The 15,663-nt window shown below is 36.7% G+C and overlaps 1 protein-coding gene across 2 annotated transcripts in view; it reads left to right on the forward strand.

Annotated features, from left to right (window-relative positions):
* The window catches only part of DNTT (DNA nucleotidylexotransferase), a 180,036-nt gene extending 165,029 nt beyond the window's left edge, over positions 1 to 15,007 (forward strand). The window contains exon 10 of one of the 2 annotated variants that reach the window (XM_068688153.1): positions 14,464 to 15,007. In XM_068688153.1, coding sequence (XP_068544254.1) covers positions 14,464 to 14,553 — 90 coding nt within the window. In that variant the 3' untranslated portion in view covers positions 14,554 to 15,007. The remainder of the gene's footprint in view (positions 1 to 14,463) is intronic. The other variant, XM_068688141.1, reaches the window with a different exon arrangement.
* The last annotated feature ends 656 nt before the right edge of the window (positions 15,008 to 15,663 follow it).

Consider the following 15,663-nt stretch of genomic DNA (forward strand, 5'->3'; position numbering starts at 1 on the left):
GAATGAAAAACATGATTGCTACCTGGATCATAAATTACCAAAAATTACAGTATTTTTAACTGAGCGATTGGATTAAACAGAATGTTACGTTAGATGACCAGGATGGTCTGGCTATGAAGAATATAGCATCTTTTATGAATTCCTCCACTGAAGAAGCTGCTACCCCTGTTACTATCATAGATACTGTATGCATGATCATCTCTGATAGAACTCACCAAATTTATTGTACATGCAATGACAGAGCCAAGAGGCATAGTGGATGTCATTAGCAACAGTTATACACAGGAATAAGTAAAATTTTAAGACTCAAGAAGAACACAGAATCATTTAGTTTGGAAAAGACCTTCAAGGTCATCATGTCCAATCTTAAACCTACCTGGATTCATTACTAAACCATGTCCCTTATTAACATCTCCACTCATCTGTTAAATATGTCCAGGGATGAGTATTCACCACTTCATAGAATCATAAAAACACAAGATTGGAAGGGACCTACAAGATCATCTAGTCAAACTGTCCTCTTATCACCAATACTACTCACTAAGCTACTAAATCATATCTTGTAGCCCCTTGTCTAGGAGCCTCTTGAACACTGTGAGGGGTGGTGACTCCACTACCTCTCTGGGCAGGCCGTTTCAGTGCCTGACCACTGCAGAAAAAGTTTTTCCTAATACATAATCTAAATCTCCCCAGGTGCATCTTGTGGCCATTTCCTTGACTCCTATCTTTAGCTATCTCAAAGAAAAGATTGACCCCCTCCTCATCATAACCTCCCTTCAGGAAGTTGTAGAGTGCAATGAGGTCTCCCCTGAGCCTCCTCTTTTCCAGACTAAACAATCCCAGCTCTCTTAGCTGCTCCTTATAGGACTTGTCCAGACCCCTCACCAGTTTTGTTGCCTGTCTCTGAACATGCTCCAGGACCTCGATGTCCTTCTTGTAGTGAGGAGCCCCAAACTGAACACAGTATTCAAGGTGTGGCCTCACCAAAGCTGAGTACAGGGGGATGATCACCTCCCTGCTCCTGTTGGCTACACTGTTTCTAATACAAGCCAGGATGCCATTGGCCTTCTTGGCCACCTGAGGACACCGCTGGCTCATGTTCAGCCAAGCATCAATCAACACTCCCAGGTCCCTTTCCTCTTCTAGACACTCTGCCCCAAGCCTACAGTGTTGCATGGGGTTATTGTGGCCAAAGCGCAGGACCTGGCACTCAGCCTTGTTAAACCTCATCGCATTTGCCTCAGCCCAGCAGTCCAGCCCATCTAGATCCCTCTAAAGGTCCACCCGACCCTCAGGCAGATTGACTCAACCTCCTAATTTGGTGTCGTCTGCAAATTTACTGAGGGTACAGTCAATCCCCTCTTCTAGGTTAATAAATATATTAAAGATAGGCCCCAGTACTGACCCCTGGTGGACACCACTTGTAACAGAATGCCAGCTGGACTTTATTAACCACTACCCTCAGGCCACGGGCAGCCAGTTTCCCCAGAAGAATACTGTGGGAGACTGTGTCAAAGGCTTTGCTGAAGTCTAAGTAGACTACATCAACAGCCCTTCCCTCATATACCAGTGTGGTCATACAATCATAGGAGATGAGGTTGGACAAGCACGACCTGCCTTTCGCGAACCCGTGCTGGCTGGGCCTGATCACCTGAATGCCATGCAAGTGCCATGTGATCTCACCCAAGATGATTTGCTCCATAACTTTCCCTGGAACTGAGGTCAGGTTGACAGGCCTGTAGTTCCCCAGGTCCTCCTTACGGCACTGTGGCCTCCTTACTTCCCTGGGCCTGTTCCAATGCTCCACCCTCTTTGTGAAGAAATTCTTCCTAATATTCAATCTAAACCTCCCTTGGTGGAACTTGAGACTGATTCTTCACATCTTATCACTTGTCACTTGAGAAAAGAGATGAATGTACATGCATGTACCTTATTCACTAGAGATGTAAAATATACTGACAGCAAAATTTGGAAAACATAAACTTCTTTCATTTTAGTTAATAGATTCTAAATGATAACTTGACGTTTCTTGCAACAATTAAATGAATTCTGACCAGTCTCAGCCCTGTAATGATTTCAATAGTTCTTGATGGTGCTAGTCACCTGCGGCTATATTAAAAAAGACAGAAGGCAACAAAAGACAGAAGGAAAACAGGGATGGAACAGCTTAAAGGAAATAAAACCTTACCAGCTGAACATACATGTATTTGAATCCATGAGAATAGTGAAATCTCCCTACAGAGTAGTAGAACTGCTGGAATCAGTGGGATAATAATGCTTTTGAACTCATGATGGAAGGGTAAGGCCTGGGGGCCTGGAAAAGGCCAAACTCTTGTAAAAAGAACAGACATGTTTAAGATAGGAGGAAGGAGAATAGAAGGTAAAAGAGAATTTCCAATCAGTGAAATTAATAGCTCTTAAATTGCTAGTAGGATTAATAGATTTTAATCTAATTACTTCAGATACTTAAACAAACAAAAAGATAAATTATTAGTGATGTGTTCATCAGAAACAAATCATATCAAACTTATTGAATTTCTAAAGTCCCTGGAGGCTGATTTTTAAAATGCTTGTCTCTCCTCCCCTGCTTCTATGACAATTTGGCAAGAAGTAAGAGGATAAGGTTGATTGTGTTTGTAAGTATCTACATACTAAATTGCTAAAAGGTAATTGGTGACTCCACCTCTGTGAAAAACAGGAAAAAGTTAAAACAAACTAATAAACTAACAAAATCATGTGTATTTCCTTGATGATTTGTGATAATTTGTGATCATCAGATATCCCAAATAACATTTTCCAGTGTCAAACATGTTACAACAATATAATCACCAAATGAAATGTGTTTTCTGCAGTTTATGGCCAGAATTGTTTAGGCTTCTCATAAAAAGTGTATTATATATTATATTCCTTAGTGTAAAATGTTTTCTTTCACTTGTTGAACAACTATTTATTTTAGGGTACAGTCTAACAGCAATTGCAGTTAAAATGATCAAGTCCCAGGTCTGAAATTTTTGATGAAACCACATGAAAAAATGAAAACCTACCACAGAGGCTAAACTTCTGCCAGAATGGCTGTCAATCTATAGCTGATCATGCTGCTGGTGTTCTTTCAGGAACCCAATAGGGGCCATATCCAAAAAAGTGTCATGTATATAGCTGTAGATGAATCACAGCTTCAGAACTTCCCAATTCTAGCTTCAGCTAGTTAGCTCATCTCTCTTTGTATACACTTTGAGCTTCCCTGTGTTTCAAATCACAAAAAGGAACCAGCAATCTTTACCCCTGCTGTGTTTAGGTGCCTTTTATTTGAATCATGATGGACAGGTTTTAGCTGATGGTACTACAAAGAAAAATAGATCAGTTCATAGTCATGGCTAGTATTCCCCTTTTAGGGTCTAATTTACTTAAGGTGAATTGTTTTATTTATTTATTTATTGTTTGTTTGTTTTTGTTTTACAGCTTCTTTTACATATTTTGTGGTATTCTGCATCAGGTCTCTCAAATTCTAACTCTGGATCGAATCTATTTATTTTTACCTGAAAATTTGAATCTTTGAATGTAGAAATGAAATGCCTTTAAATGTCCCATATCTCTGCCATGTGTATACATGTGTGGCCTCATATCTTGCTCAGTTATCCACAAAATAGTTTGCTCTAGGAGCTCCTGATCTTTATGCTTAGCTTCCCAAAGCTGTCTATATGGGTTGCTTATTCCACAGTCCCACTTCATTCTGTGATTTCAGCTATGCTTTTGGACATTACAATAATTTGTAGCTAGAATGTAATTCTGTGATGGCCAAAACAAATGCCATACTAAGTGCTGAATATTAAAAACAGAAATCTCAACTTGTATTTGTCCCTCTTCTTCTCACAGATCAGCTTCTTTCAGTTCACATGGTCATTTCATTATCTAAAGGTTGTATGGAATACAGTGAAAATGTACTGTGCACTATCCTGGCCTAAGGTACTCTGCTAAATTCAAATGTTCTCTGTTCTAGTATCACCTTATACAAAGTCAAGGTTTAATCAGGGAAGGCTCCTCTCCATCAATGCTGTTCAAACCTCTTCAGGATCCTTAATTCTAAAATATATTTTGTAACATCCTCAATAATTGCATATTACACTTAAACCATAAAATCTAACCTTATTTTTCCACCTAATACAAATAACTAATATTCTCAAATACTACTGGTAGTAAAGACAAGCTATATGATTTGCATTGTTGGGGCAACTGAACTACATATCCCAGAATTCTAAGTGCTGGGATAAACATTTTATCACTTGGCTGATCAGCATCACTGAGGACTACAGCTGGTGATTGACTATGAGGAGGGAGGTCACGTATTGGGTAAGTACCAAGGCTCCTAGTTTGTTGTATTTTAATAAGTGAATACACTGATTTGAAAAATTAACTACTTTTTTTTTTTTTTTTTTTCTGTTGTGGACTTTAAATTCTAGTCCCTTTGTGCCTATGCAAAATAAAAATAATAAAAATTTACTGCCACATATTAACTTTTTCTTCTGTCCTCTCCAAAATCAACATGTTAATTCAAAACAATTTTTGGAAACGACTAAGCTTCCCAATTCCTTTGTTGCTACTTTTGAAGTTATAAGGGAAAAATATTTATATAAAACCAACTCAGAAATATTTTCACTAAATAAGAAAACCCTTTTTAGCAGGAGTAACATTATTTCATTTATTTGTTGCTATATGTACACACACCATATCCAAATTATTCTATGTTTCCTGTCAGCTTCGATATCTTTTTCTCTTTAGGAAACTATGCGTTACCACATAAAAGAAAATAACAAAGGTCTCCATTTTTAAAGAGTGGGTGATGTCTCTGCTAGGGGAAGTGTAGATAATTCCAGAAATTGATGGTTGTAACATCTTAAAAAGAAGAGCAAATAATAAAAAATCTCATCCTAGCGCTTTGAAGATAAAATTGTAATCTTTGTATATTTCTAGCTACCAATAGAGAGATGGTTTGAAATTGTCTTCACAGCTGGGTAGAGCATCTGAGGAGTTTATATAACTTAAAAAATGAAGTTTGACAAGGTTATGCAATTGTGTGACTAGGTAGGAGTGTTTCTGCAGTTAGAAACTGATGATACGAGTCCAAAATTGATCTTTTTTTTTTTTTTTTTTTTTTTTTTTTTTCTTTTGTAACCTAAGGATTCTTTGGAAGACCATATGGTCCTGTGGCTTCCATAAGTATACTCTATGAACCCCACACTTCACCGTGCAATGCCTAGGAAACGCTGCTTTTGCATTCCTCTGAGGCACAAAAGAGCAAAATGAATGTTGAGCAGGGTAGCTACATGTAGGATCTTCTGCTCCTAGTGATCCTGAAATCCTTGTGCTGCTGGTTTAAACTGTTCTGTGCCTTTTGACTTTTACACTACAATTTTAAGTGGGTTAAAGGCTGCTAGAAATTATTTGTGTGTTGGTGGTATGTGAGTGGGAAGTAGTTTCTCTGGAAACCTGGTTTAGTTGCATGGCTGTAGCTGCTGTGGGGCACTTTACAAATGATGGATGCAGTTTGAATCTTTCATGATATCAATACTAAAAAGAATCCTTATACCACAAATATCAGTATTTAACTGTACTGGACAAAATGTCAGGACTACAGAGGGAATACAGACATTTCTCTCCCATTCTGTCTTGCCACTTAACCTCAGTTAGACCTGACTTCATTAGGGGAGCAGGACATATATATAATGAACTCCACTGGCAACTACACAACAGGTCCTGTCCTTCTCCTGCCCCTTGCTGATGGGGACTCATAACACCTTTCTTCACCTACTCACCCAAAGGACTCAGAGGTTCCCTTTGACTGCATATAACCTGAAAGGGGGGGATAAGGAGCATCACTGAGGAAATTTCTGTCCAACGCAAATAACTGGGGCCTAATTAAACAGACATCTTAAAAATGCTGCTGCAAGCTACTCTGGTGTATGTGTGTATATAGGGAAAGAGTTTCAAAAGCACCCAAGTGAGAATGAAAGCATAGATGAGTGGGCTGCTCTGCTGTGAGTGTTAGTGACAGATGGCTGCTATGACAATCCTGACTAGATGATAAATGACTATACTTTAATGCCTACAAACCACAAATAAACATAAAAAAGTGCTTCCAAGAAACATTTGAACTGAAGTTTCATGATCATACAAAATTATCAGCAAATCAAGAATTACAAACTACTAAAGAAAGACGAAACATAGAATAAATTCTTTTAACATAGGGGAGGGATGGACAAGTATGAAGAATAATCAAAGCTGTCAAAGATGAATTTAATATTGCAGTGATTCCAGCCCCTGAGAAATCAAAGGAACCACAGTGAGATGCGGCAAATCTCACTGGAAGCAAGCACTTCTCATGCCCAATAATGTAGGGGCAGACTAAACCCTGCAAAACCAAACTTTGATGTATAAAGTGGGACAAATCAGCCACAGCTAAATGGGCAAAAATAAAGAAAATGAGTGAAGATGAGCTATTATGACATACAAATTTTAAAATAAGGTTGTAGTATTTGTAAAACAATAATTGAGGCCCACCTGAGAGCTAATATAATTCTGTAAATTATATTAACAGAATTAAAGAAAAATTATATTAAATCTCATAATATGATAAACAGCTATCTCCATGGGCTAGTTGTGACAAATCGCTACTATGGGTAATTATTTTATAGTAGGAAAAGGGAATGCTTTCTTCAAAGTTATCCACCTTCCAGATTTTCTAATTTCTGTAATTCCACATGAATAACTGTCAATGCTATTTGCTTGTTTAATATTGGAACAGGTGAACTTAATTTGAGTGTTTATATTGTGAAGTAAATTACATTTAAAATGCGCATGAATTTGCTAAGAAAAGAAACAGAGAAAATAATTTTCTATAGCCAGAAATCTATTTACAATCTGAAAAAGAGCACTGTAGCTCTGTGACAAGACTCCCTACTGTCCACCAGAATCTCCCCGAGTATTGATACTAAAACCGAAACTACAGTATTGGCAAGAGTTAGGAGTTGTTGAAAACTATTAGGTCTGGGATGACTTTGACTGAAATAAGAACAAGAAAACTGTAAATTTACTTTAGAAGACATTGGATCTGTATCAAGAGAGAAATTTGTTCAATAATTTGTACGCAATGGCACATTAAGATATCATAAAAACAGAATACTTCTGGGACCTGCATGTTATTTGGCATGACCCTTTTAGAAAGTTACTTATCAGGACATTCCGGATATGTCTTAGTGGCATTATTCCCAAAATACTTGCAAAAATAATGTAAATTGAGAATACTTCCCCCATATATATATATATATATATATATAAAATGTATGTGTATATATATATATATATATACGTATATATATGTATATATAATAATATATACATATATATATATATGTATATATTATTTAGCAGGGCCATCACCATGCCCAAGAATAGTGAAGCTGCTACCTTTATGTGGCAATCATCTTGTTCAACTTACAATTATTTCACTTTATGACTGTAAGGACTTCATGAAGTAAATTGATCAAGTTTTCTTCTTGAAAAGATATTACTTAGCTCATAAATTAAGAAATTAGATTTTTTTTACATGTGTAATTTCAACTTTGAAATTGAATTCTTAACAACCACAAACAGAAGAATTATGACAAACAAAGGAAATAACAAAATGTTATCTCCTGCCCCTTATTTATTCTTGTGCTGTTGTTTTGTTGTTATTCTTTTGTTTTGTTTCAATAAATCTTACCCTTGAGTGTGCTTCTGCAACAGAAAAAAGAAAAGAAAAAAAAAAAGAAAAAAGTTCACCAATTTTGTTATCAAACTAAATGATTTTTATGAAGATGTTATGGCTGTTAGACATATCTTAGCAAAACACAAAACTCAGTTTATGGAAAGCATTAACATTCATGACTGATAATGCAAATGTAAGTTATGTCACGGTATAGTCAATATGCCATCTGCTCCAGAAAGAAAAACATCTGCTGGTAAATATAAACTGCAGAGCTTACGTGGTATGCAATATGTTCAGATACTGTATGGAATAAATAAATTGGACATTGACAGTCTATTGTGTTAGAGGCATTCAACTACTTTCTTATTTAAAAGAGGAAAAACTCAGCTGCAAGTATTTTTGAGATGGTGGAGGAAATTATTGCACCATGTCCCATCCAGATGGCTTTTGCTAAAGCCAGTTACTGACAGACTGCTGTAATCATCATCTGCAGTTATGAGTTGCTTTAATATAGCATGGACACAGCTATATGCTCCTCTATACATATGCTCCTCTACAGCAGAAGTTTCCGTGCATGAATTTTCATTGTGGTGATGATGCTGCAATTTCTGGTATTGTTGGATCTGGCTGCATTTTCTAGTTTATAGGATGAAAATCATGATTATGACACACTTATTTTCATCTGTATCAATGATAAAACTTTGTATCTTTAATTTATTGATGCTATTTATCATTATTAATATAATAATATATCAACAATGTACTGTACTAATACAAAAACATAGGTAATGCTGTTGGAAAATGGCAGTAGTTTTAGAATTATACGGGCCATGCCAGTCTGTAAAATTTAATACTTTCAGTCTTTTTTTTTTCCTCTTGATTCAGAGTATCCTCTTTTCAGATTCATTTTTTTTCAATTGATTTTAAGTGCTTAGACAAATAATTTTATTTTATTTTATAACTTATTGGGAGAACTGAGGCAGAAGTGAAAGTCTTGGGGAACATCATTGTTCTGCATCCATATCTTGTAGAAAAGGGTGGCACCAGCAGTACTTCAGAAATGTCTGTGAAACCTTTCCATTATTTTCAAACTATTTGTTCACAGCAAACTCATTTGCTGTCTCTCTTTGTAGTGCTGTACTTGGTACTCCTGATTCCATGCATTCATTATCTGAGGGATATTTTTATCCTTAAGGATGTCAATTGAAGTGTCTCACAAATCCTTGCCCAATCATGAGTTGTGAGTGCTAGCCAGGCAGCAGGTTTAGTCACTTGCAATGGAATTGATTGACCAAGGACAAGGTGAAAAACCTTTCTGACTGTAAATACTTTAAAAAAGAGTAGATGCAGAAAATGCAGTGAATAGTTCTTAAAAACTGTATGTTAGATTGCTTTCAAAGTTTGCTACTTTGGGGGGTTGGACCCAATGATCTCTTGAGGTCCCTTCCAATCCCTACAATTCTGTGATTCTGTAAGAAATACAATCAATGGATTGATATTCACAGTACTAAAAGGGATCTGTGTATGAGATAAACTCTTTGCTACATCATTTGTCCAGCTGTGCTGCCAGTACTCCAACAAAAAGACCTACTTTTAGTCCATTATCTGTGATGTAATTGAGCCACACATCTTCTCTTTGTTGTTGCAGCTTAAAGTTATGCTTTCTGTGAATCTTTTCTGGGATGTGTGGTTTATTCTGTGTTATTAAAAAATAAAGATAAAAAATGGGGCCGAGGCGTTTTTCAGGTCTCTTCTGTACAAACAGTGAGAAACTTTACTGTTGAACACAAATGGTTTAGAAAACTCCAGAGAAGACACAGACAACAGCATTTTTGATAAACTCCAATTTGTCAACAAATAGATTTGGAAATATGGTCGGGTTCGCAGCTATCTTGCTAGAAGAAATAAAAGCACAGACCAAGATATCAATATTGAGGTAATATGAGTGGTCTATCTTTCTTAGATGAAATAAAGATAAGTTGATAGAATGGATGTAAGTCTTAAATATCTAGTCACCAGACTAGCAGCTCTCATCTCTCTCTTGTATTTGAACTGAATATTAGGCATAGGAATGGCTGTGTACTAAAGAGAAATATAGCAGCTGAACAACCTTTGCCAGTAAGAATAGCCTGCTTTTGTTTATTATTATTATTATTTACTATTTTTTCCCCCTCTTTTTGTTGTTGTTGAATTTAGATGGAAAATGTTACAACCCATCCACTAGTGGAGATCAGACAAATGATAACTATAAAAATGCCTGACAGACAGAAGGTGTTGAAGAAAGATATAATTGAGTATCAGCATCCATGCAGGGTCATGCAAACATTGCCAAAGAATTTGGCCTCTAAGTGCCAGCATGTAGATTAGGAACGGTGCTGGGCCAAGACTGGAGTGCTCTGAGGGACATCAGAGCTGAGCTTATTCTTTGTAGGAAATTAAAAAATCTCAGAACTGGCCAAGGTCAGAAACTGGTCACTAGTCTCCAAATTGCAGCTAGACAACACTAATATAGGCACTGTAGGGAAAAAAAAACAAAACAAAACAAAACACGCAATACTTTAAATATGCTCATTAGAGTCCTGCAGTGCAGTAATGACTGAAAGAAGACAAGTGTGTAAAGAATTGGAAGAATTTTATTTTTATTTTTTTGTATTTGCTCAGTTACATAATTCTGAAATAATTCTTAGCAGATTTAAAGGAGATATGGCCATCGGATGCAAGGACAATTAGTTGAAAGCTTACACAGTGCATGAGTTCTTAGTTCAGCCGTTGTGGTAACAGCAAACCAAAGCAAAATGGCATTAAACAAAATCCAAATAGACTAAAAAACAAAAAGGCATATATATACATATTAAAAAACAAACAAAAAAGCAGCTGCAATATTTTGTAAATGATTACTGCACTATTTTAGCTTGAGGAAACAAAACAGGTATAAAGAAGATCAGTGGGTTTTAGACTACTTCTATTAAGCTGCACTCTGAATCTGTGGCCCTTCTTAAACAAGTGTTTACATTTGGCAGGAAAACATGGAAAAGGGTGTAGAACAGTAGGTGTTGATGGCTGTGGAGATGCAAAACAGAATTTGATTGCTGTGAGTTTGTCAGAAATCTTGTTTGACAGGCTTTAAAATGAAGGATGAAAGTTGGGGGGAGGGTAAGAGGGGAAGTCAAGGGAGTGAAATCCAAGAAGCAAAGGGGATTTGGGGAGTGAGTCAGTAATAGGATTCTGAGGAAGCTGCCCTCCCCTGGGAGAGAGCAGAGGTGCCGGCATTGACAGGCCAAGATGTAGGAGTATTTTATATGCCTGACAACAGCAGAAAATGGACATAGAAAAGCTGGAGGAATGTAAGTTTTAAAAATAAATCTTTAGCAAATAATGCCTGAAGAAAGCAAGTTGCTATGAAGTTAAATAGAAATAAAAATGCTAAGTAAATTAAAGACTCAAAAGGCATCAAAGCAGTGGCTGTGATTCTTCAGATTTCAGTTCACCAAGCAGACAGACTGTATTTTTGGCAGGGTTGCAATAGACAGAACAGTAAGGGAATTCTCTTCCATTGCAGGAGAGATTTAAATATGGTGCAGATTGCTGTGTCTCATAGCTCCTCCTATGTGATCACAAAAATCCTCTTTTCTGAATCTCTTTTAGATAAAAGTGTAATATAGCAAAATGAAAATAGAACTAAGGCTCATAGAAAGCTTCCATTGCAAATATGAGGTATAGTGGTTAAAATGGGATCAGAGAAATTAATGAGCATTACACAATTTACCTCTAGTTATGGAGCAAGATTTTCTGTAGATTTCATGGTAGTTATATTCTGCAGTTGAAATGCTGCATTATTTATAGTATGCATAAAACCTGATTCTCTAAAGCCTGTGAAGAGCTTTTTTTATTAAACAGATGTGGCAGCATGTTCTGTTTCTTGATACCATACCAACAGCAAACACTGAAGTCATGAGGGCTGCTACCTATCTTGATTTTTATCATTTAAAATTTACAGTGTTTTTAAGGATCATGGTTTTAATAGACTGTTGGATATTTAAAATGTGAAAGATGACAGGATGATTAGTTTCTGTTTGTAAAACTTTTAAAGCTAAGAATATAACATAAATAATACAGTATGTTATTTTCAACTGTTGAAGAGACTGAACAGTAGCAGTTAAAGCAGAACAACAGTTCCTATTTACCACCACAGTATTCTGGAGAAAATGTGCTATTGTGGTAAGAATATTACATACAAATTCCAACTGCATTTCATTTAACCAGTGGTTAAATTTACAATAATATGAGCTATTTGGCATTGGGAAATACTATGGTTTATGGTTTTAACTATCACGTAGATTGTGTTTCTAATAAAGACAGATCTTGCAGTCTGGTAAATTACCATTTTCAGCTGTTGTCCACAAGATGTGTTTTTGGCCCTGCTATAACTTACATACCTGCTCTTGTTTTCACTGTGCTTATCTTTTTTTGCTTCTTACTACTCATTTATCAATTATACACATATTCAGGTCATTCTCATTTCATTTCCTTATACACTGGCATTTTCAAAGAAGCAATAGAATACAAATGCAATATGAATACATAATATGTAATACAAAGCATGTGTTTTGTTTCCTTATTGCTAGAACTCACTGACAGCCAGCTCATGGATTAGATGCTGTTTATAGTCCCCAGTAGTATCTCAAAAATCTGCAAAATATTTTCCAGTGTCATATGCACTGATGATCCTAGAGTGGGGTCTAATGCAAGGAGGAGAATTGGAAGCTGTGAAGATTCCCAAGGCAGTTCCCAATGAAATCAAAAAGCCTGTCTGAAAACAGTTGAAGCAGAAGTCTGGGAAGAAGAATTGAAGATTTAAAAAATTTTAAAAAGGAAGCTGAGAGAGTAACATTGGAAAATGTGCTGTTTCTTTACTTAGAATCATAGAATCATTAAGGTTGGAAAAGACCTTCAAGATCATCTGGTCCAACCTTCACCCTACCACCAATATCACCCACTAAACCATGTCCCTAAGCACCAAGTCCAACTTTTCCTTGAACATGCCCAGGGACAGTGACACCACCACCTCCATACACAACCCGTTCGACTGCCTGACTACTCTTTCTGAGAAATGTGTTCTCATTTTCAACCTAAACCTCCCCTGGTGCAACTTGAGGCCATTCCCTCTACTCCTATCATTAGATATCTGTGAGAAGAAGCCAACCCCCAGCTCCTCACAGCTTCCTTTCAGGTAGTTTTAGAAAGCAATAAGGTCTCTCCTGAGGCTCCTCTTCTCCAGACTAAACAACCCCAGTTCCCTCAGCCGCTCCTCACAGAACTTGTGCTCCAGGCCTTTCACCAGCGTCATAGGCCTTCTCTGGACATGCTCCAGGGCCTCGATGTCCTTCTTGTAGTGAGGGGCCCAAAGCTGAACACAGTACCTCAAGGTGAGGCCTCACCAGAGCAGAATAAAATGGGAATGATCACCTCCCAGGTCCTCCTGGTTACACTATTCCTGATACAAGCCAGGATGCCGTTGGCCACCTTGGCCACCTGTGCACACTGCCGGCTCATGTTCAGGTGAGCATTGATTAGCACCACCAGATCCTTTTCCTCTGCACAGCTTTCAAGCCACTCTCCCCCAAGCCTATCTCCTGTATTCTTGTTCTAATACTGTTGCTTTCATTTGCTCCTTAATGACTCCCTAAAAACCATTGTGGTCTTATTAGCCATTAGATCTTTTTTAATGGTTTACACTAACCAGCTCCTTGTTCCATGTTGTTGGTCTCTGTTTCACCTGTTTGAAGGCTTTACTGTTGTGATAGTTTTGCGTTCCTAATGGTTCCATTGCTCTCTCCTTCTATGCTCCAGAATTTATTTTTTTATCTTCTACGTTTTTGTCCCTTGGTCCCCTTATTAGGAGCTTTCTGTTTCTCCTGTGTCAGTAACCCTCATCTTTCATCTCTCAAGCCTCTTGTCCTACTGTTCCATCAGTTATATATATCTCATAATAATGTGATCAAACTAAGCTTCTTGTTGATATCTGTCTTGAGGTTAGGTGCTGTGTACTTTTAAACATTTCATTTGTAGCAACGTGTGAAACTTTAAAATGACACTTATGAAAATTCAACTCATTAAACAAGTGGACTATTCTCCAGGGCATTATAAGATAATGTGACATCTTCAAGTTCACTAATACTTCATTATATACCTCATTACAGTGTAGACTGGTATGGTTATTTTCATTGCATAGATTAAGAAATTGAGCCAAAGTAATACAATCTGTTGCTCAAGGTATCTGGCAGCAAACAGAGAAAAAGTCTTGAAAGTTAGTCCTGTCTTTGACACATTAGGCAACACCAATAAAATATTAATCCTGGCTAGGCTAAATGTTATCTGTAACTTATTACTGAGATTTTGTCTAGGTAGCTATTATTTTGAAAATGTTTGAAATGATGTTGATGATGACATTTTTGTTCACTGACATTATAACTAAGAATTAGAACTAAAAAAATGCAGAACCAGTTTCTCTGTCAGGTAAATTCTACTAAGGTCAGTAGTAGAGATTTTAGTTCCAAGGAACTCTTAACTGGGAATTTGTGTGACCATCACATGTGGAGAATACTAATTAATAAATTATTCTAAAAATATGAGCAGTCTCAGACAACTGAATTGCCATGAATTAAATCCTACACCAAAGTTTTCTGAGACAAATATTCTCCTTCTTACTCTCAAAAAATCAGGTCATCCACATGAGAAAGATACCCAAGCAACGAAATGAACTTCATCCATGCTGTGTGCTCATGCTCCGTATCCTCTGGGATGAGAACTGATTGAACAGTGAATATTTAAACTTGAAGTGGTTTAAGGTCTGAGACAACCTTGAAGACTAAAAGCTTGTGGACTATTGGGATTAGAAATGGATGACTGCAAGATTCTTGGAAGTCCCATTACCAGTGGTAAACAGCTTTTGTTTCTCTTTCTGATCCATATCAAGGTTTTTAATAAAACATGGAAATGGTCCCAGATAAAGAAAAGATTTTGTGATTTTTAACTCTATTTAGCATTTTTATTTAAGAATGTTCAGATTTACAGAACAAACAGAACATTGCTTTTGCAGGTGAAGTTGCTGGGAAAAAAAAAAAAAAGGAAATGTCTTTTGAACAATAGTTAAAGAAAAAAGTTTTCAAAAGATCCGTACAACAGCTCTTAGGAGAGTTTATTCAAAATAATTGCCCAAGATATGTTTGGCCATTCTAGATTTATGACTTTCTTATTTCACAGTTCGAGAATTTTTTGTTCCAGAGTCTCTTTGTATTATTATACTTGCCATTTCTATCACAAATTCCATGAATTTGAAGTTACACATAAGAATTTGGAGTTTTCCACCATTCTTCCGTGGAGTTTCCACTGAAAAATGGTACTTTTAGTTCATTTTTTGGCATGTACATGATCTATTCTAGCTATTTCGGAATTCTTTCTGACAACTAATCATAACCACTTAACTATTTCTACTGCTCTTTAATTCATTCTTGGATCAGGAATACAATGGATACAAATAAATTGATGTAATAATAATAAGGGTAGAAGGAACTGGAAGGATCCTATCAAGTTTAAAGGGTTCTTAAAAAAAAGTCAGTGATTTCCTGGAGCATTTGTTCATCCTCTGCATCCTTGCCCCAGACGCAACTTTATTTCCTCCCACAGTTGCTGTCTGGTCTTCCTGAAGAAATATTCTTATTGATGGAGATAATTTGGTTCAGCATTTCCAATGGGTTTTAATTGTGTTTGGTCTGTGAGATTAACAATCTAGATTTCTAGTAATGAGTTAAGGAATTATTATTCATCCATCAGTGGGCAGCTTTCTTTGCATGATATTTAGATAATACAGTATAGGATAGCTACCAGCTGCATGTCTTCAATATACAGCACCCCTAACAAGA

Source organism: Anas acuta, chromosome 7, assembly GCF_963932015.1.
Source record: "Anas acuta chromosome 7, bAnaAcu1.1, whole genome shotgun sequence".
NCBI classification, from domain to species: Eukaryota; Metazoa; Chordata; class Aves; order Anseriformes; family Anatidae; genus Anas; species Anas acuta.